This window comes from Pomacea canaliculata, linkage group LG1, assembly GCF_003073045.1.
Source record: "Pomacea canaliculata isolate SZHN2017 linkage group LG1, ASM307304v1, whole genome shotgun sequence".
Taxonomy (NCBI): Eukaryota; Metazoa; Mollusca; class Gastropoda; order Architaenioglossa; family Ampullariidae; genus Pomacea; species Pomacea canaliculata.
This window is the reverse complement of record NC_037590.1, coordinates 23,673,202-23,694,070: the sequence shown is the minus strand read 5'-3', so window position 1 is coordinate 23,694,070 and position 20,869 is coordinate 23,673,202. Positions and strand designations below refer to the sequence as shown.

The 20,869-nt window shown below is 38.9% G+C and overlaps 2 protein-coding genes across 4 annotated transcripts; both read left to right on the top strand.

Moving 5' to 3' along the window:
- The first annotated feature begins 738 nt into the window (after positions 1 to 738).
- On the top strand, positions 739 to 5,835 carry LOC112573154 (epidermal growth factor receptor-like). 3 transcript variants are annotated; one of them, XM_025253271.1, is made up of 8 exons: positions 739 to 1,017; positions 2,310 to 2,518; positions 2,777 to 2,930; positions 3,398 to 3,529; positions 3,997 to 4,080; positions 4,213 to 4,331; positions 4,600 to 4,704; positions 5,089 to 5,835. In XM_025253271.1, exons 1-7 carry the CDS (start codon positions 912 to 914, stop codon positions 4,687 to 4,689), a joined length of 894 nt encoding a protein of 297 aa, XP_025109056.1. In that variant the 5' UTR covers positions 739 to 911; the 3' UTR covers positions 4,690 to 4,704; positions 5,089 to 5,835. The 3 variants fall into 3 exon arrangements, with proteins under 3 accessions (XP_025109056.1, XP_025109047.1, XP_025109037.1); XM_025253262.1 differs by having other exon boundaries at positions 5,007 to 5,835; XM_025253252.1 differs by having other exon boundaries at positions 4,600 to 5,835.
- Positions 5,836 to 7,112: 1,277 nt separating this feature from the next.
- LOC112565908 (signal recognition particle subunit SRP68-like) lies at positions 7,113 to 19,004 on the top strand. Its single transcript, XM_025241790.1, is given in 13 exon segments — positions 7,113 to 7,250; positions 7,778 to 7,844; positions 9,273 to 9,330; positions 9,332 to 9,387; positions 9,758 to 9,953; positions 10,098 to 10,180; positions 10,924 to 11,110; positions 11,319 to 11,558; positions 11,909 to 12,130; positions 12,471 to 12,565; positions 12,754 to 12,886; positions 13,021 to 13,152; positions 14,120 to 19,004. Coding segments are annotated over 13 exon segments (1,809 nt in total). The 5' UTR covers positions 7,113 to 7,156; the 3' UTR covers positions 14,366 to 19,004.
- Positions 19,005 to 20,869: the final 1,865 nt, after the last annotated feature.

Sequence of the window (20,869 nt, the reverse complement as noted above, 5' to 3'; positions counted from 1 at the left end):
GGTGTTGGGTAGGGGGAGTGGGTAACTTCCTGTCAGTACAAACATCCTTTTCCTACACCCACCATTGCCATTACACAAAAAAGAGACATACTAGATTAAAATCAAATTATTTTCTAAAGATTAAAATACGAGATTCCTTTATATCTGAAATATGTGAGAAAGAGAAAGGTGAGACTAGATACTCAAACTTTAACGTTACAGGTGTCAGATTCAGATTCCAAAAACAAAGCATCTGCAGGATTATTCCATCCCATGGTTTAAAGGAATCTAAAGTTAATTAGTCGATTATGTACAGTAGCTTATATGATTAGTTGATTGCTTTGTGGGAAGGGAAATGGTTTCCCTTTAATCGTGTGGAGGAATAACGATAAGGTAATGACGGAATCAATTAAAAAAACCCGACACAAAATCGATATATCTTGGTCGTCCATAATTTTCAAATTCACTGACCAACCGTTTTTAGTCCCTCCCCCTCGATCACTCCCACCACCACCATCACCAGCCCCACACCCCTACTACAGTGGCTGTTCTTCATATCAATTCTATGATGTAAAGAGCCTCTGCGGCCCTGTGCTCCTGAAAGGAGCAACAAGGAATAACCTAAAAACTAAACTAACGAGCTGTCTCTAGCAGTGTAACTACATTTCTACCAACCATCATTTTCTAAGCTGACCCGAGAAGCCAGCGAGCGTTCCCTGGGCAACCTGAAACCTGAAAATTCCACAGCGCTGCGAGCAGGCCGCGAGTCACGTGACCAGGTGCTTCAGTTTCCGAAGCGGAAGGCTAGTGGCACCCTGTTGTTGTCTTCCTACCACCTTCATTTTCAGATCGAAACTAATCTTAGGTTTCGGACACTACCTGTGTAGACGATTCTTTCTCTCCCCTACCCCCCTCGACCTCTGACCTCCGACATGTGGTGGGCAGGGGCGATCCTGGCACTAGTGCCAACAGTGTGCCTGGCAGTCAACCTGAAGGAGGATATCTTCGACACTGCAGTGGAAGTTGAGGAAGAGAGAGGTAAGCAGAGGGATGGACAGTGTGTAGACCGATGTCTGTAGGGTACACGTTGCCACCGTACAGCCATCGTGTTGGAGAGTCTCTAAATTTAGCACGCCTGGAGAAGAAAGGAAGGATTGAGGGGAGTAGGAGTGGGGAGAGATAATTTGGCTGTACACACGGGAAGCCGCGATGGCGACCATAAGTTTTCCTCCGAGGTTTTGGTGGTAGGCCCCGCGTATAGGTTCTCACCGCCTGCTGCCCAACATGCACTCGCGTGCACTCCTCGCGGTGTGGTGGTGAATGTGTAGATGTTAGAAAATCTCATTGAGGTTTTTGTAATGGGAAACGTAACTACAGCGCTGAGCGATCTGTGTATATATATATTTAACTTGTTGTCATTGATTTATACTTTTTTCTTCTCAAAGGAATCTTCTATAATATTATATATTTTTTGCTGGTATTAAGGAGGAAGTTTCGTATTTTTCTGCTTTATTTTTCTTTGTTAGTTGTTGTTTGTTTGTTTTTTTAGGGGGAAGTTCCTGTCGTTGTTATTGCAGCTGTTTTATTTCATTAAATCACAAAGTGTCGCGTATTTCCTCTCTGTTTCTCCTGATAAATGCTTGCTTCACCTTTTCGTCAAATTTTCTGAAGCAGGAAATAAGACCATTGAACTTCCGTCGTCATTACCACAATCTTTACCTCTCCCTTTCAGAGTTTGGTGTGTAAACGCTCGTATCATCATGCACCATTTACCCAAATAATATCATTATACATCATTTACACAAGTAATGTCAGTTTAAGCAAAATAGGTGCACTCAGTTGCTCCACTCACAGTGAGGGAAAAAGAAAACAGAAACCTCATGATTATGATAATGATGACAATTATTATTATTGTGAAACGCTTTAAGCTCCGGTCTTATGATACGTTGACAGGGTGTGAAAAGTGAGGAGTATGAGGCATATCTTAGCGGATTTTTTGTTTTGATTTACTTTTTGTCGAAAGAAGTATATAACAAACTAAAACCAGGAACTCAGTCTGGGTAAAGCTACATCGTAAATACAAGGAGACGCCTAACCAGAACTCCAGAAACGAAATTTTACTTGCTGAACCTGTAGTCGGTCTGTACTTCATGAAAAGATCTTACTGTTGAGCCAGTAGTGTCTGATGTTCATGGAAAATATTTTACTTGATGAATCAGTAGCATGCATTGAGTTCATTGAAGCAGACATGTTGCACTGGTTTGCACGAGATGGTGAGGCGCTCCCTGTGGGTGTTCACTGACCTCCGTCTGTCTGTCCATCATCGACAGAGTGCCATGGGACCAGCGTCGGGTTCGGGTACTCGGGTACCCTGGAGCTTCACTACCAGCAGCTGCGCAAGCGTTACGCAGGCTGCACCTACGTCCACGGCAACCTGGAGATCACCAACCTGGACGATCCGATGCTGAAGTACGACCTCGACTTCCTGTCTTCCATCAGATATGTCTCCGGCTATCTCCTCATCGGACTTTTGACTCAGGTGCGAACCTCAGCTTCAGGTGGAAACCTCAAACAGGCCTTAGACTGCACAACCCGGTAACGGGCGGTGTAGAGGAGTTGGGGCAGGGTAGAAGGAGCCGTTGGATTTATCGAAAATTTGAGAATTCATGATAGCTTCAGATCTGTGTTTTTTAAAAAAAATCATTTATTGATAGAAAACCAGGAGTGTGTTTAAAAACATACTGAAAATAGAAAAGCTTATACATGTATTTACCTTTGTCTTTGGTGATGATGCCAGGTGGAGCGGATCCCTCTGCTGAGTTTGGAGGTGATCCGTGGCAACCAGACGTATCGCATCCAGGGTCATGAGTACGCACTAGTCGTGGCCTTGACCTCTCGGGACACGGCGCCGGTCACGGGCCTCAAACACCTGCACATGCCCAAACTCAAAGGTAAACTGAACCTGGTGACAGTTCTTATCCATGCAGGAAAGGAAGACTAGAAGGAGAATTAACTGCCGCGATAGCAAATTGTGCTGAAGTGAACTCATTAAACAGATTCGGAAGAAGGCAGCTGAATGTTAAATCATTGGGTCTTGATTGGGTATAGTTCATTACACATCACTTCTTCCCGAAATCGAATACGAATAAATTTGTTCCATTTACGAGATGCACACTATTGAAAAGTACAATCATCATCTGCATTTTGGAAGTAGGTCAAGACCTCATTTCTAGCGACGACACCAACGTGTAGTTCCAATGGCAACAGCAAGGTGACGGATTGACTACGATCTTCAACGGTGTTTAAAATTAAAAATCATCTCAATCAATGTTAGAACCTTCGTGTTTGAATCAGATTAGCCCTTGACAGTTATAGATGCTCTCGTGCTTCTGATGACATCACGACGGTCCCTGTGCAGAAATCTCACGAGGTCGAGTGATGTTTTCCGAGAATCCACTGCTGACGCACATGAAGTCCGTGTCGTGGGACCTCATCACCCGCGGAGAGCCGGACAGCGTGCACCTGGCGACCAAACCATTCAGCGCCAAACGTACGGTGACGTCACTGGTGTATATTCTCTATGGAGAGGGTTGAGGGGTCTAGTCGATAAACTTCATGAACCCTTACTTAGCGGTGTTGTTGTTGGGAGAGGGAGAATGAACTTGCATAGTTTAGTTACAGGACTTAGTTTAGAAACAAAAGAAAATTGACTTTCAACGTTTTGGTTTTTTAAATGTTGTATTCATTGATGTTAGCCACTCAGACTAATGTTTTGTTGATATTGACATCATGATTCCAGACGACCTTATCCCTTAAATCTTTTGTGCCAACGGTGATGACTACATAGGTGCTATGTTACTATTGTGGAGCTGCATTGCGGCTGGTACTACATGTATTAGTCAAATATTTCAACTCTTCCCTGTGCCTCCAGCAGTAGCAGACAGCTTAATGAGGTTCAATCGTAAACGGCAGAGCCAGTTCATCTGACAAACTGCACCCTTGACTTTTATGTTACAGTGCAAGATGATGTGTGCCCCGAGGAATGTCTGGTGGATCCTTACAGGCTATGCTGGGGCGACGACCCCAGTCTGTGCCAGGAGGGTGAGAAACAGCATTCGCAGCCCCCCTTACACCCACACCCTCACCCACCCACACACACATATACAAACACACTCCAACAGTCCCATAGTCGCTTGGGCAGACAATAATCATATTCACATATATTTGTTACAGTGGTAACAGGTTCTTGCGCGGAGAATTGCAGGTTTCGGTGTTACGGACCAGGAGAAGACAGCTGTTGTCACCCTAACTGCGCTGTAGGATGCACAGGGCCTGGTCCTCAAGACTGTTTGGTGAGCTTACCCCTCCATTCACATACTTGCTAACTCATGCATGACGTAGCACACAAATGCACACAGACAGACGAGGTGGTGGAGGAAAACAGAGACAAGAGACAGACGAAACGGAAAGAGTTGCGAGAGGAGAAAGAAGAGGAGATAATTGTTGCTTGTTACAGAACTCTTTGCGTGAGTACAGCAAGTGTGTGAGGTTGACATGTTATTGCTACATTTTAACGACAGGTTGTGTGGACTACATGTTACTGTTATGTTTTTGTGGCAGGTTTGTATGGACTATGTGCTGGACAACACCTGTGTTGGTTACTGCCCAGCAAAAACGTACCCAAAGCTACAGACGTGTGTGCGATTCTAGATCATCCTGCCAAGGGTACCTGCATCCATCTTGTTCATTAATGGTGTAAATACTCCTTAAGACAAAGCTCCACCTCCACTGGCTAAAGAAAAAAAATTCTCAATGTTTTTTCTCTATGTTTTGGTAATGTCTCAGTATGTTAAAAATTTTGTGCCTTTTTGACTGTATTTTGTGTAGAAGGGGCAATTAAAAACCATTTCCTTGGATCGATTTCTGTTCCCACTGCAGATTTGTCAGAAAACCCAAAGGAGATTCTTTCTTTTAAGGAGAAATCCAATGCAACTATCACGTTGTATTAATTGTTTATATTTATACAGGTGTAGGTGATACGACATATTGCTTGGCTCAAATTAACTTCAGAGACCATAGTATCAAAGATCAGATACTTTTTTGTTGTAGGCAAAAACAAGGGAAATGAAAAGTTTGGTTGAAAAGATAAAAACTGACGTTCTAAATCACGTCCCATCAAATTTTCGGGTTGCATCATCTCCGTACACTCACGCCCAAAGCACAGGTGTGAGATGCTCCAGTAAGCCTCCAAGTTATGTTGTCGAGGGACATCACAGATGGTGGTGCACGAGAGCTAGCAGTCATCCTGGATCTGGAGATCGTGCAGTGAACTTTCCAACCTGAGCACGAGTGATGAAATGTTGAGCGAATTGCAACAAACTGGCATTGTATAATATGTATGTATATAGTATATAATGTAAACAAACAGTAACCTAGTGTTTCAATGTAGCTACTGCATGTTTCAAAATGGCAATCGTTGTGGAAGAAGTTGTCGGGCCAGCTTTCTCTGTGTGTCAAGAATAGAAGAATATCAAAGAAACATCAAGCCAAGTCTGCAGACATCATTCTTGTAAGCTCTGCCTTTCAGCAGATTGCAAGTTGGCCATGCTTCTCTTTGACTGCAACTTAAAAATCAGGGTTGTGCCGGCCAATCGGCAAAAAATGCTCACTGCATCATTTGACGCCCTTCTTGTCCAATGCCTACGTCACACATAGTCACGCAAGAGTAGCAAACATTGTGGCCTTCGTGACGTAGTGCGCTTGATAACCTCTGACCCAGTATTACTTTGTTTCTTTTAAACACTAGCAACAGAAAATGTTATATGTATGATGAATAAAACATCTCAGGATTCCCATCATGATATTGTCTGTGTGTGTGTGTAAAATATAGAGTTATCTGTGCGCTTCTGTCTGCCAAACTCTGTGTGTGTGTGTGTGGAGCAATGTGATATCATATTCTATGTTATATTCTGACATTAAAATTTTTTAAGTGCATTCAAACGTTAATGGATCACCAGAAACCTTGTCCTACAACAAATGGGTGTGTATGAGCGTGCACACACACAATGGCGTACTAAGTTTTGGGCAAGATGAGCAGACAGCATCCCTTAAAAGGCAAGATATCAGTTAAAATGTTCTTTACAAAAGACCTAATCAAGGAGAACTTTATAGCAAGTATCAAGACAATAATTGCTGCTAACTTGAAAAAGCTGACACCAAAAACAAGATCGAGTTATTATGAAAATGATCAAAATTAAAAAAGAGATGTGTTATAACAAAAGTAATTACTCTTACTAAAGCAATAAAAACAAAAGTTTAAAATGTTTGGAGGGGAGGGGGAGGAGCGCCACTCTTTGACTGGGTGTCTTTTCCTTACTGAGCGGTTGCCCAACCATGAACCTCTATCTGCCGTAACACACACACACAATGAAAGAAAATGAGTTTCTTTTGTCAACACAGAGAGAACAGTTATAAAACCTTCAGAAAAATGACGAAAGCTTGGTTGGTTTATTTACAGCGCTTTAATGTGATTTCGCACTTTGTGAGGAAAGGGAGGGGTTGGAAGCCAGAATACCCGCAGAAAACCCCCGATGCCCAGTTGTCGCTTACAGAAAGTGTCCTGAGAAGAGATCTGAACCCTGAATTTCTCACTGCAGTGGTGATGAATAGTTAGTTGTTTTATTGATTAGGAAAGCGCTTCCACCTTGCGACTATTTTGCACTATGGAGGGAAAGGAAAGGTCCAGCTTACAAAACTAGTGGGGTAGTAGTGGGCCCCACCACAAGCAGGCTAGGGGGGAGGGGGGAACCGGACTATTCGGAGAAAACCCCCGACACCCAGCCCAGCGAAAAGGTGTCACATACAGAGTGTCCCGAGACGAGATCTGAACCCTCAGCCGCTCACTGCAGTGGTGACAAGAGAGTGCTTTAGCCACTACACTACCGCACACCCCGAATGACGAACAGTTTTCCTCGAAGTGGCACCTTTAAAAGTACTGTGCACTATAACTATGTTCCAAAATGAGCAAAAAAAAAATTTTTTTTTTTTTAAATTGCCGCGGAGACACCGCTGCATGCCACATCACGTCATGAACAACCATGTCAGACAGGAAAGTAGGGGAGGTAACACACAGCGGTCGTGCACGAGTTATCCCTGATCCGACACATCGCTTGTCAAAATGGCTGCCGAAGGGGAAAACGTGACAGGTGGAAAAGAAAAGTCAGACGACCATGCTTCGGAAGCTGTATCTTCAGATTCTTATACATTAGAAGGTACATCATAGTTTCAGAGTTATTCGCTTTTCAACTTCAACTGGCTCGATATAGTTGATCAGCTAGTAGGACGAGTGAAACGTTCTGTTAATCACTCTGCCGGTGTTCTCTCCCACCCATATGTCTTGTGCATCGATAACAGAAGCCGGTGACTGAAATTATTAAAACGTTCTAGTGCACTGGATTTGTATCACATTCTGTATGAATGAGAAAACTGGGGGTTATGAGTATGTGTAATTCTAGATTTATATAGATTTCAGAGTATTGCTCAACGCTAATTGTATACATAGTTTGGTGTTGGTTAGATGGTGTATGGCTGTATGCACTTATGGCACAGCCCATTTCGCTTTCAAGATATATGTATAACGCCAGAAATAAAAATAACCGCAGCTATAATGAAGGCGTTTATGCTCATGTTCGTTTGTGCGTGTGTAGTTTGGTCTTAAGAAATGAGGCATCTGTCTTCATTTAATAACTCAGTTTCACCTACTGTTCTGTGTGTCGTGTGTGTGTGTTTATATATCCAGCATTGGTTTTGATCAAAGAAGCTCAGCAGCAGCATGGATTAAGGCATGGAGACTATCAACGATACAGGTATCCACCCCTACCCTTAGTCTTCTTATGCTTGGTAATTTAATTGTGAAAGGATAGTGAGGTTTTTTGGTGCATATGTGTTAGTTTGTGTCAGTATGCAAGAGAGACAGGAAGAGGAGAGATTGCAGATTAGCAGAGTTGCTTTTTTATACCATTGAAATGTGACTTTGAATTTCTAACATACCATATCTCAGAAGAAAGTGCACCTACAGTTTCCACAATTACATTGTTAGTACCTGCCTTGTTTTACTTTTAGGAACCCAAGTTTGAAGTTCAGTGTTCACAGCAGAACCTAAAAGAAGAGGTTCTGACCAGTTAACAGTAAATGTTAATCTGGTCTTAATCTCATTGTTTATCAATAAAAATAAAAATTATTTATAATCTTTTCTAAAATAATTAAACTATCCAAGTCTGAAACATCTCAAATAATTATATTATTCTAGCACTTTTCCACACACACACGCACACAAAACTTTTTACTTTTATAGGAGTAACTGTAGGCTAAGAGAGCAAAAATAGGTCAGCAGAAATGTGTCTCCTGAACCAGGATAAAATATAGTTTGTATTTTGGCAACATCAGTAAAATTATTCCCTCCATTTAACTTTAATGTTAATGGAAATAAATGTAGGAGTTCTCAAGCCTCAGGCTAACAACAGTTGATCTAGTGTTTGCTCAGTCGTCTGCAACTATCGAGTCAACTGTGCTTTTGCTTCTGGGTACAAGTATAGTAAATTTATGATTGGAGGGGTTAGGGATGAACCCACGCTTCTTCATTGCTTCAGCATCCAAACATAAAAGCCAACAAAAAGTAATTATAAATTAAAGGATTTCTATTATAATATAATAGCACTGGTAGTGCCCACGTGTTCTTTCAATGGAGAACATTGATCATTCAAGACCTTGCAATCCTCTGTGCATGTTTTAATGTCGCATAAAACAGAACTGTAGGGAATGGTCAGATTTTATCGTAATTGTCTAAAAATACTAATCCCAGCTCTCCAATTGACCTTAACAGCCTAAATGTGTCTCTGTACAATCCTGATGTCTTGTGGACAATTTCGGTACTTGATTTTGTGGGAGGTGGGAATGATATTCACCCAGATTTTAAAAGACAGTTTCCTGCACTGAGCTGTACTCAGTACAAAAATGAACTGCACTGGAATAAACACTTAAGCTTCTAGTACTTAGGCAATATCTTTTTTTTTTAATGCAGTTATGGGTGTCTTTATAGCTGTAACCCTCAGTTTCAAGTTTTTAATGTGCAAAACATTATCCATCACTGGGAATCTGTATAATGATAGAAATAAGCAGTCATTGTAATAATTGAATTTAAACCCAAGAATTGCTAGATGTTCTTCTCCAAACTAAATCTTCCTGGTGGCATAAAATATATCTTTTCATAGGTTTCATTCTGTTTATTTGTGCAGGAGTTACTGCTCTAGAAGAATCAGAAGAATAAGAAAGTCACTACATTTTCCTCAGGGAGTTGAAAAACAGAGTTACACCCAAAAAGGTGACACCAGAAATACTGACAGATCCCAGGTAGGGTGCCTGTTTAGTACTAGTAAGCTTGTACTGAATTTCTGCAATATTATTTTCCTGCCACAATGCAGCATAAATACCATGTTTGAATGTTCACAGTGAGATCCTGAAACCATTACATTTGATATGAGTGAGCACTCATACTGATATGACAGGGATGTGTTTATCTCCAGCTAGAGAAAGAACACCCACATTTCATTCTTGAGATACAGTGAGCATCATTTTACAGACTTGATTTGGCAGACATTTTACATAATGCATGGATGCACCATTGTTTACTCATTTAATCCTTGGGTACTTTAAAATCCATCAGTTCACAGTGTGACAGGATGTTTTTTGCTGTTTATTAAATAATCAAATCTCTGTCCAGGTTTATCCAGCTGCCTCTTTTCTGTGCTGAACGATGCTGGGCCTATGCTATGCAGCTGAAGGCTGAAGCCAACACAGAGCCCCGCAAAAAGTTTCATATGACAGCACGGCTTAGAAAAGCTGTTCACTATGCAGAAGAGCTGGTAGCACTTTGCCAGAGTCCAAAATGTGATGCAAGGACTAAGCTGGAATGTGAGGTGTGTAACTTAAAGAGGGTACATTTAAACATTTACTGCTGTTTTCTTATTTTAGCATGTGGTTATCCTTTTGTTCCCTTTACATCAGCTTCTTTCAACAAAGAATTGGCTACACATGATGATTTTGGTCATTTTGCCTCCTAGGCCTATAGTACTTGGATTAGCGGCTCTCTGCGCTTTGAGCTTGAAAACTGGGAGCAAGCCATGGAGTTATTCACCAAAGCAAAGTAAATATGTTTTTAAAAATTAGTGACATATAGGAGTGCAGAGTGATTGTCTATACAGTTAAATTTCCATTCTAAAATGTTCCCAAGTGCAACAACATTTTGATGTACATTTTTCTTTATAAACGACATGACATCACCAGCTGTTATGCTCTGTAACAACATTTGCAGAAATTACCAAAAAAATATTATATTTTAAGAGATTGCTTCTTGAGATTTTGGTAACTGGTGTAAATCAGTTGCTCTTGGAAAAGCTTCTCTGCAATTTGTAAAAGTATGAGCAGTCTTTGTAACTGCTATTGAGGAGTCTGCTACTATTTTGTGCTTGTGGTGGGCTGCAGTTTTCCCAAATTTCGTTTACAACTGCATACCACAAAAGTTGTTTTAAGCACTAGCTTCAAATTTTACAATATTTGTTGCAAGGGAGACAATCGTTCTGCTTCACTGGGTATTCTAAACCAGTATCTGGCATACTGTACCAAGGGAAAAAAATTACCACACACACAATGACTTTATAAGACTTCACCCAGTCTTAGGGCAACTTCTTCCTTCTAATGTGCTAATTTCAAGTTCTCAACTATATACAAGGAAAAGAATGTGGTAGTTACAAGAGAGAAATCAGATGAAAAAGATAAATGAACATTTTTTGTTTTGTTTGATATGCTTGCTTCATTCAGTTACCATCTTGATCTAAGAGTCAGATGAAATACAGCTAATGATGATGAGGGGGAATACTTGTCTCACAGGACCATCTACCAGAAACTGGCCAGTGCTTTCACAGAAGAGCAACAAGTTGTGTACCAGCAGCGTGTTGATGAGATTGCTCCCAATCTGCGTTACTGTGCCTACAACATTGGTGATGAGTCTGCAATAATTGATCTTCAGAAGATGAGAATTGCAGCTGGAGAGGATCAGCTTTCATCAAAGCTTGATGTGAGTCATGTTATGGTGTTGCTTAGAGATAGCCATGCCTCAAAGTAAAACTTGTTTGGTGTAATAGTGTCAATATTGTAAACACCGAAGAGTAGTTTTTTTTTAATCTTATGTTTTGCTGTAAATACTTCTGTCTTGTGCTTAGTATCACTTGACTATATTTAACTGATAACAGTTTACTTGATGGATTACTACTTTTTTTTTTTAGGATCTTCTCTCACAGACTAGAGAAAAGCAAGCAGCCACTTTGTCGGAGGTGACCTGGCGTGGTCGTATGGTGCCTGTAAAGGTTGAATCAGTGCGTTTGTTTCTTCTTGGTGTGGGAGATGCAGAGAAAGAGCTAGAATCTGCGGACACACTTGACAGCAAAATCTCTATATATGAGACTTTGCTAAAGCAGTGCATTGATGCTCAGCAGTCTTTGAGGGATACACTTCAGGAAGATGTAGTAAGTGATGAGGCATTTTTTTAAATTGAAATTTAACCTGTTGGTTTTACATTATATGGCTGGGCAATTTCTATGGTAGTATCTTTTTTCATGAAGAAAGTTTCCTTTTTATGTTTTTCAATTTCTTAAGTGCAATGAGACTCGGTCTGATTTTTGTATTGCTTAATTACTTTCATCATTTTCCAACTTCATTTAGATTTTTGCCTTTTGGTAGTTAATTCTGAGGGTTGCCCTCAACATTGACTCTCAAAAAAAAAATTAAAATGGGTAGGGCACATATGCATGCACATGTATGTTAGCCTGGTTTTCTAGTGGCAGTCAGCTTACACTTTATCCTGCCGTTTTCTCAGGTGTTCAAAGCTGCCATCCGTGGTCAACAAGTAGAGGGGAAGATCTCCAACCAGCACTATCTATACTCATATCTCACTTATCTCCGTTTGAAAATAGCTATTGAAAGAAACCTCCTTCTTATAGAAAATTTAAGGCAGTATCTTCAAGGACCACAGATGGAGGAAGGGCGCAAAGTTACCAAGCCTCAGGACCTAGTTAGGCTGTATGATATCATTATTCAGGTTGGTTACTTTTTCACTGACAAAATTGCTTAATTATAGATTCCTCTACTATAGAATTCTTCTGCAGCTTCAATTTTTCTGCACATCCATAAGTGATATTCCACAAAGTTCTACATGCATAACTTTTTTTATTTTCTGGTGCTTAAATTATAATTTTGTATAGCTATCTTAGTAGTTACCATTCTTTTAGCTCATCAGATTCGATTTTGTGATGATAAAATTGTATGCCTTGTTGAATGATGAACTTGCAAAACAGTGTTCACTTTTTGGCATGTGCATTTGGAAAGAGGTCACATTTAAAATTAAAAATAGCATCACATGGCTGAGTTTGTTTCTTTAGAATCTTGGGGAGATTCCAAAACTGCATGGTGTTGAAGAAGATTCTACACTAGAAGAAGAGAGCAACACTCGAATTCAGGGATTCAAAGCTTACAGGTGAATTCATGCTTCTAGTTTGCTGTGAAAAAATGTGACATGATAGTTCGCATTAAATGAATGGGTGCATGCATGTGTGGTGGACAGAAGTTGTATCTGATCTTGTACCAGTATGTCAATCTGTACCAATGTGTCTCTATATACATGGATCCCAACTACCTTGTTAGTAGATATTTGGTATTCTACAGGTTATTTTACATAGCCCGTGCCTATTCAAGTGCCAAAAAATGGACAGAGGCAATAGCCCTATATCAGAGAGCTTTGGACTGTGCACAAAAAGCTTTGACTGGCTACAAAAAGTTGACAGATACACAGTGCCTGGTGGGTAAACCTTTTCTTTTCTTGTCAAAGATTTGTAGTTTCTTTTAAACAGATGTCCTATAATAATAAAAAGAAACAAGATGGTGGATGAACAAAGGAAAATCAATAAAGTTTGCAATAAATTCTCTGAACAGAAAGAGGCTCAAAACCTGAAGGAGCTTCAAGGGGAGATCAGTGGAATGATGTACTCTTGCCATGCCAACAGTATTTTAGACTTATCGCCTGCTGGAGATCAAGCAGTAATCAACGTTGCTGCAGAACGAAGGGTGAGCTTTATAGATATTGTGTATCAGTGAAACATCAGTCACATGACATTCATTAATATGCTGGCTAGGGACGTCATCTTAAATAAGCTGTAGAATGTCTCTTTTTTTTTAAATCAAAAGTGAGCCATATTCTGAATGACTTTAAAAGTATAATATGTTACTTCAAGATCCAGTGAACACATAATTCATTTGTATACAGTAGTGTTAAGCTTAAAAGATTGATGCTGGAAATAAAGAGTGAATGGACAGGTCTAGTTGTTAGAGCAGAAACCTGCACATTAGCCTATTCGATACCCGTGTGGCAGAGCTTACTTCCTCTAACTTCGCCATGATATAGCCTTAAGTGCCAGAATGGCATAAAATGCAAACAACTAAACTCTAGTAGACCCAGCTGCGAAGTTAGTAGCTGACTTCCTACAGGAATAGGGAAGGTATGGTGGTGAGGGAGAAGAGATGGGCGCTGGCCCTAAGATAAGTTTCTAGAACACCTCCCTTACATACAGCATTAAAGGTCACCAGACTACCCATTTACTTTTTCCCCACCTACCCACTACCCCTATCTAAAACAGGGGTGGGCAATTAATTTTCCCAAAGGGCCGCATGGGAAATTGGGATGGTTTTAGAGGGCCGGACTAATATAGTTAACTCGGTTTTACCCAATACTGTATATAAAGTATATACACTGGCGAGCGGGCCGGTCAGAGACAGGAGGCGGGCCGGATGCGGCCTTTGCCCAGGTCTGCTCTAAAATATGCTTTTATACTGCAAGGGAAGTAATTCAATCACGTGAATGGGTTCATAAATCGTTTCTTCATTGCATCTTTTGTGTGTACAGTATTTTTTTTTTTTTTGTTTTGGTAGACTATCAAGTGATAGAAATACTACCAAGCATACACATTGTTAAATTATTGCCTGCTTTACCTCTTCTAAAACTTACCTGTAGTTGAAAGCAGTTTTTTTGTTACAGCCCCTGGAGGATCGGCTGGATGAATATGTAGAAGATAAGTCTCTGACTGGAAAGAAACCATTTGTTGCCTCATTCCCACCAGATTTTGAACCTATTCCCTGCCGGCCATTATTCTTTGACCTAGCTCTTAATCATGTAGGGTTTCCTTCCCTTGAGGATAAGCTGGAGCAAGGTCAAAAGAAGGTGGCAGGAGGTGGCATTACTGGTTTTGTCAAGGGATGGCTGTGGGGTGGGGATAAGAAGTAGCCTCTTGAAATCAGGTCATGTATTCGTGCATTTTGGCTTATTGCCTCTTTTCAAACCTTGCCACAATGGTCTGATGTTTGGACGAGCAACTGGTGGCTTCAAGCAGTGGATGACTGCCATGACAGATTTAAATGTAGTAGAAAAAAAAAGAAGAGAAAGCACCATGATCGCCTTATATGGTCAATGTTTTGAAGAGACTTTGTTAAGAATGGTGAGTGTTGGTTTTTGGATGAGACAATGAAATAAGCAAGAGTAATAGAGCTTCACTTGCTGAACCCAGCTTTCATGTGTGTGATTAGATATCAAATGTTTTAATGAATTTGTTTTACCTTTTCCTTGCTGTTAAATTTCCTAAATAGCCCTTGTAAAAAAGCAAGGTTGGCATGGATCCACCTAATGTTCAAAAAACATTTTGTTGGAGCATTGTTCCTGTGAGAGAGAAACATCTTATTTAATGCTCTGATTTCATAAAAATGATTTAAACAACCAACATTTATTTGTAAACCGACTTCAAGAAATTTAATCATGAAAGACAGTATGGCTGCTTTACTGGCATTTTGTGTCTGTTAAACTTTATTAAACTCTACAGCATATAATCTTTTAAGTCAGTGAGCATCATTATCCTGGCAGGATATAACTTTATTTTTGTTTTCTTTAAACATTTTGGGGATGGATGTGATTGGATTTTTTTTGTGCTTTGTTTTGTTTTTTTGTATCTGTTCCATTCTTTGTATCAAACCTAATAGGTGTTGATAGTGTATCTTTCATCCTGTAGTTTTTTTTAATGATGTTTTTATGTAAAGCTTAATGTTTGTGATTCAAGGTAAGAGGCTATATGTTTGGGATTTTGTTTTTAAGGGAGGGTTCTGTCTTTAAGTTTGGTATTCTATGTCATGAAAATAAAAAAAACAAGCTAACATTATAAAAAAAAAGTATTTCCACTAAGTGCCCAGTCTATATAGTGTACAAAAACAAAAAGCAAAGAACATTGAGTTTTGTTTTACACACAGTATTGATAAAAATGGGATTATCTGTGCTATATTACTAGAAAAGCATGTATATGCATAGATGTATGTGTGTATGATTGGTATCACAATAATTAACCTTCACCCGCTGCTGCTGAAATGTAAAAGAAACAGGTTTATACATAATTCATTTCTGTCTTGGATTCTTAAAACTATAAATGCTTGTAGAATTATGGTTTGTTGCAGAGAAATAGCACTAAAATTTTGTTTTTGGTGGTGGAACTGAACTGCAGTCATGTAGTAACCATTTATATTGGTTAGATTTTAATGTTTAAATTATCAAGAGTTTTGTTTTTTTAAATGTTTTTCATAACTGTACATTTTATCTGTATATGCTATGGAAGTACCAAGACTTTTTTTTAACTTGTTGATAGTTCTAATCTGTAAGGCAATTCAAAATTTTGAAAATATCTGTTTATGTATACATAATAATTTAATTGCAAATCTAGAAGTTTGTTAAATCTTAGCATGTTCTGAAACATTTTAGGATATGTCATTAGGTAAATGTCAAGAAAATGTATGCTTTATATATTCTTAATTTAACATTTTCTTAGAAATAGTTACCAGTTTAGACTTCAAATTAATACAGCAACAGGTGTTAGTGATTTATGAATGAAGAAAAACTCATAAAGATCATCTATGAGAAGTTGGTGTTTGTTCTGTTTAGGGAAAAACTCAATGGCTTTTATTGCATGAAAAACATTTCATGTAAATGTTTTGAGTCTTTAAGGTTCTTGAATTAGAAACATTTAGAGCATGTTAGCATGTTGTTAACAGATAAAGCTATTATAATAAACTTGTTACTTATTCCTTAGTTGTAGGTAATAAGTACCAGTATTAATAGCATGATGATCTGTATGTACTAGACAGTGAAAACTAGAATATATGCACTTCATATTTTGGGCACTTATTCTTTAATGCATACCTCTGTGCAAACTAATTTTTTATTTCCTGTGTGTTTACTGGTCATTTTATAATGATAAATTGTACAGGATGCTAAAGAATATTTTTTCCACAGGTTTCTGAAAACTTGGGACAGTTTTTTTTTTAAAGCTGAAATTGTTAAGAAACACAATCAGAATCCTGTTATGTAGCTTTTTTTTTATGTGCATGCAAATCAAATAAGGTAAGTGATGTTGAATGTCTACAAAATAACAAAAATCTAAAGCATCAATTAGATGTTTAGCACTAACCTGAGACAGCGACACATTGGAACATACTTTGAGTTGCGTATGTAGGATAAAAGGCAAGTTTCACAGCCTTTGGCTTAGTATGCTTGCCTTCAGAGCAGAAGGTTTTCAGTATTAGTTTCTCCAGATCAGTTACTGGAAAACTTTATTTGACAAAATTTTAAATCCTGTGGAAGAAAATGTTACCTCGCTTATGCCATTTTATATATATATGAACCAGATAGTTACTCCCCTGTGACCACAAGATTCTGAAAATAAAAATCGTTCTTTTCTCCTAGGCCTTTGGACATACTAAAGAACCAAATGTTCATAATTTTATAAATTCCACTGAATTAGGATAAAAACTGTAGGAGCTATGTCTACATATAGTAAGATATATACAGATATCATAAGTGCTGCATTTTTATAGGGCCGCCCAGTAGAGTAGTAGTTAAAACACTTGTCACCACTGCAATGAGAAACTCGGGTTCAGGCGTTGTCTCCGTTGGGTATTTTCTCTGGGTACTCATGTTTCCTCACCACCAATAGTGCAAAATCACCTCAAGGTGGAAGCACTCTCCTACTAAATAAACCAACAAACCATTCATTTTTATATAAATAGATTTTTAGCTTTGAGTTTAAGATAGATTTAGCTATAACAATCTGTCTTTTCATCAGTCAAAATATCTTAGAACTTGGCCTAGTGAAGAATGATCACAAGTAATCTGCAATATGTCTGGTTGAAATATAGCTCTAGTAGGTAGGCAACAACCCATATTTTTCCAGAAGATGTTGGTTTTTCCTCATGACGTCCTCAATACAGGAAAGACTCAGAGTAATAAACCACTGCAGATTAATTAGAATATTGCTAGTAAATTATTGCTATGGAATGAATGAGGACGGATGATGGTTGACCACATTTTTGGCAAAGGAAGAAATGACAGCCAGATACCTGCTCCTCATTGTAATCCTTTGAATCTGCAGATAACGATACATAAATATGATTATTATTCATTCGTTTATGTTCTTTTCATAGGCATAATGCCTTATGCTTTCAATATGTTAATTGTGTTCTTATTTTAAAGAAAGAATGGCCCTTTATAAGCTTTTAAGAACAACTAATTTACTCCAAACTAGAAAAATAAAACATTGAGGGCTTTTACTTTAGCTCCTGAGACATCTCAAGGTTTTTTTCACTTTTCAGAGCTTTCAACCTCCAAAGGGAAATTATTCACAGTTTATAGGCCATAAAGTTGTAATGTATGCTTAGTTACAGCAACAGTGACAAAAAAGCAGTACTGAAGATATTTAGGCCGGTGCTATGTGGCATTCATCTAAATCATTTGCTTCAAAATACCTTAGAGATCCATAATAATGTAAAACTGGCTGAATGCAGTTCCTCAGCGTTGTATATCTTCCAGATATTTTACAGAATATCATTTATTTCTAGTCATCTGAAATGTATTTTGTGTCAATGGTTGTAACTCGTAGGGCATGGCTAAGTCTCAAAAATATATGCTGTTAGTGTAAAGAGTAGTACCTTCTGGGAGTTTTTTAAAACGCATATTTGGTTCATTTACTGAAGTTGGAGAGGTTTGACTGATCACCTAGATATCATTGAAAGAACACATTTAGTCAGTGGTAATAACTGCTACCATTTTTTCTGTACGATCTGTGATTTCCATACCATTATGAACTCTTTCTTTGATAATTCAATAAAAGGATCATATGTATTGTTAATTAACTCAGGAAAATAGAGCTTATCTCTTTCATTTATTTAAAAGTGACTAGTGAAATTTGTGGAAAGTTGTATGTATGGAAAAGGTATGAACACTTGTGCAGCGTAGTCCAGGCCTAGGTCCCCTAAAGTGAACTGCACTGCATTTTAAACTTGCCACCAAATAAGGGGCAAACATTTAATGGGAAATTATGTATGTCTGATTAATGCTTGGAAGTATTTTAATTTTTTTTAAATAACAAGGAAATAAGAAATGAAAATATGTTTAGCAAGGAAGTTTCAGTTAACAACAAAGGATATGTTGTATAAACACATAATTCATACAATTGTCAAAAAGCATATGGAAAACATCTTACTGCATCGAGTGATCAGCTTTACAAATCATAGGTAGTAAGAATGTATTATGACTGTGACAAAGCACAAGAAGTGAATTTTTTTGAATGGTACATTTGAAACCAATAAAACCATATATTGATCCATCTCTTATGTTTCTACACATACTTTTCCTTGTCTATTTGTCAAGATGGAGCACAAGTGCTTTATTATTTCTTAGAAGTATCCTTGTTTGCATCAAGAGACAGGATTTTTATGCAATGCTATTTGAAGAGCATAAAATACACTCTTTGATCTGTTTCTCATTGCTTGTTTAGGCCAATATTAGACACTGTTTTATTCACTGATGACAGTAAACAAAATCAAAATATGCATCATCTTCTTTTGCGTAAAAATGTCTTGATTTTGGAAATGTCAAATGTGAAATTAAGTTTGTGTAGGTATTGCATGTCTCCTACAAAAGGAAATGAGGCGAGAATGATGTAATTTGCAGTTCTGTCGGACATTGATAACCGTTGGGCTCGCACAGTGTAGGAAATTGCGGGCCTGTTTTATATGCCTGGAAACGTGATTCAACGCTGTTTCCTGTAGTAAACGGAATTTCCGCACCATGGTCTCTATTGTCTGCGCACGTGCTGCATGCACTGGCCTCCTCACCCACCTGCCCATGTCAGCTGGAGTTGACTCAGTCACATGCACACATAAAACAATTATTGTTAAGTCGGGATATCGCGCAGTTTCGTCTCTCGCTATCAACGCGATCACTTGACAGATGAAGAGAGGAACAGGATGTGTCCATGCACCCTACACCACGTCACGAGCGTAGATATACCAGACAGTCCGTGGTGCAGTGTACCGTCCTCATAACCTGCTTGGCAAACGAGAATTCGACAAAAAAACAAAACAACAACAACAGCAGTATACGGTGCTTTGTTTTTTTCTCGGACTTTTTAAAGACATGATCCAGAAGAAATGTTGAAAAGCTGCTTAATTCCACCTGGTAGTGATTTGGCGCTGTAGTACAATGGAGGGCCAGCGCCAACCCTGTTAACAGGTACCACTTCCACGGGTGTTCCCCGTGGGATCTGAACCCAAGTCAACTATCATCTTTGGTTTTAGAAACATTGAGCTGCAGACATTACCGTACAGGCAGACGAGGCATCTGACAGGGGCCCCGCGCTTTTGATTAACATGGTGACTAGAGGCTCCATTAAAGTAACGAACGCATTGCATGCTCTCTCTCTCTTAGGCAGGATTTTAAAAGATTCATATCTCCTTAGCCCTTTCCCTGTAATTTTTGAAGAAAAAGAATGACATTGGTTGACTACCATGCAGTTTAAATTGAAAAAAACCTTCAGCCACGATGTTTCCTCTTTCGAAGTAAATATGTTTGTTCTTCATTGCATCTAAAAGTAATTAAGAGAAAATGGAATTTTATTTCACTTCTACTAAACCCCTCCCCACAAACAATTTACAGTTTAAAAAAAATCATTGAAGAAGAAAACAAACTTTAAATGAATTATGAAGGGAAAAATACTATGTCTGGGTCCAAACTAAATTTTAGTATTACCACGGACATGTATAGGCAATAAAATTGTGTGATATCATGGACGTGTAAAGTCCGTGGTGGTATGACTTGGGCTTCCACAAGGAACCTCTTTGTTACATCTGTTTTACGATCAGATATACATCATGCGCATGCGCGTGCCTCCGTGGAAGTTCAGCTCTTAACACAATAACAGGAACCGGACTTCATCAAATGAACTTAGATGAACAATGTACATGTATGTGGATAAAGCCTCTCTGTTGAGTGGGTTGTTTTCTCCAGTGCGCTCATGCAAGGTGACCCATGACAATGACGAGTCTTTATTAACGAGAGTAAGCAAGCAGGCATGCTTTTCTCCGCTTCGTCCTTTACGGGGGAAGAATAAGTAATTAAGTACTAAAACAGTAAGTAGTAATAAATATATAAGGTATATGCAGGGCCGGTTCTTTCATTAGGTGAACTAGACAGTCGCCTAGGGCGCAATCACGGAGGGGCGCAAAGATGGTCTGCTGTTTATTTCAAAGATGATTAATGTTAGGGAAAAATATCATTTTCATATAATTAATTAGCTGGCCACCTTTCCTCTGCTTGTACGTTGATCACATGGTTTCTCAGTACATGTATATCAGCAAAACCCCATTACTCTAACGCACATTTGCAGTGACCAGTATAACTAGCGGGGAAGTAGGGAGA

Coding starts and splice junctions, on each gene's coding strand:
- LOC112573154 (XM_025253271.1), top strand. CDS start 912: ATGTGGTGGGCAGGGGCGATCCTGGCACTAGTGCCAACAGTGTGCCTG. Junction 4,081..4,212: donor CCCCAGTCTGTGCCAGGAGG/GTGAGAAACAGC, acceptor TATTTGTTACAG/TGGTAACAGGTTCTTGCGCG. Junction 4,332..4,599: donor CTGGTCCTCAAGACTGTTTG/GTGAGCTTACCC, acceptor TTTTTGTGGCAG/GTTTGTATGGACTATGTGCT.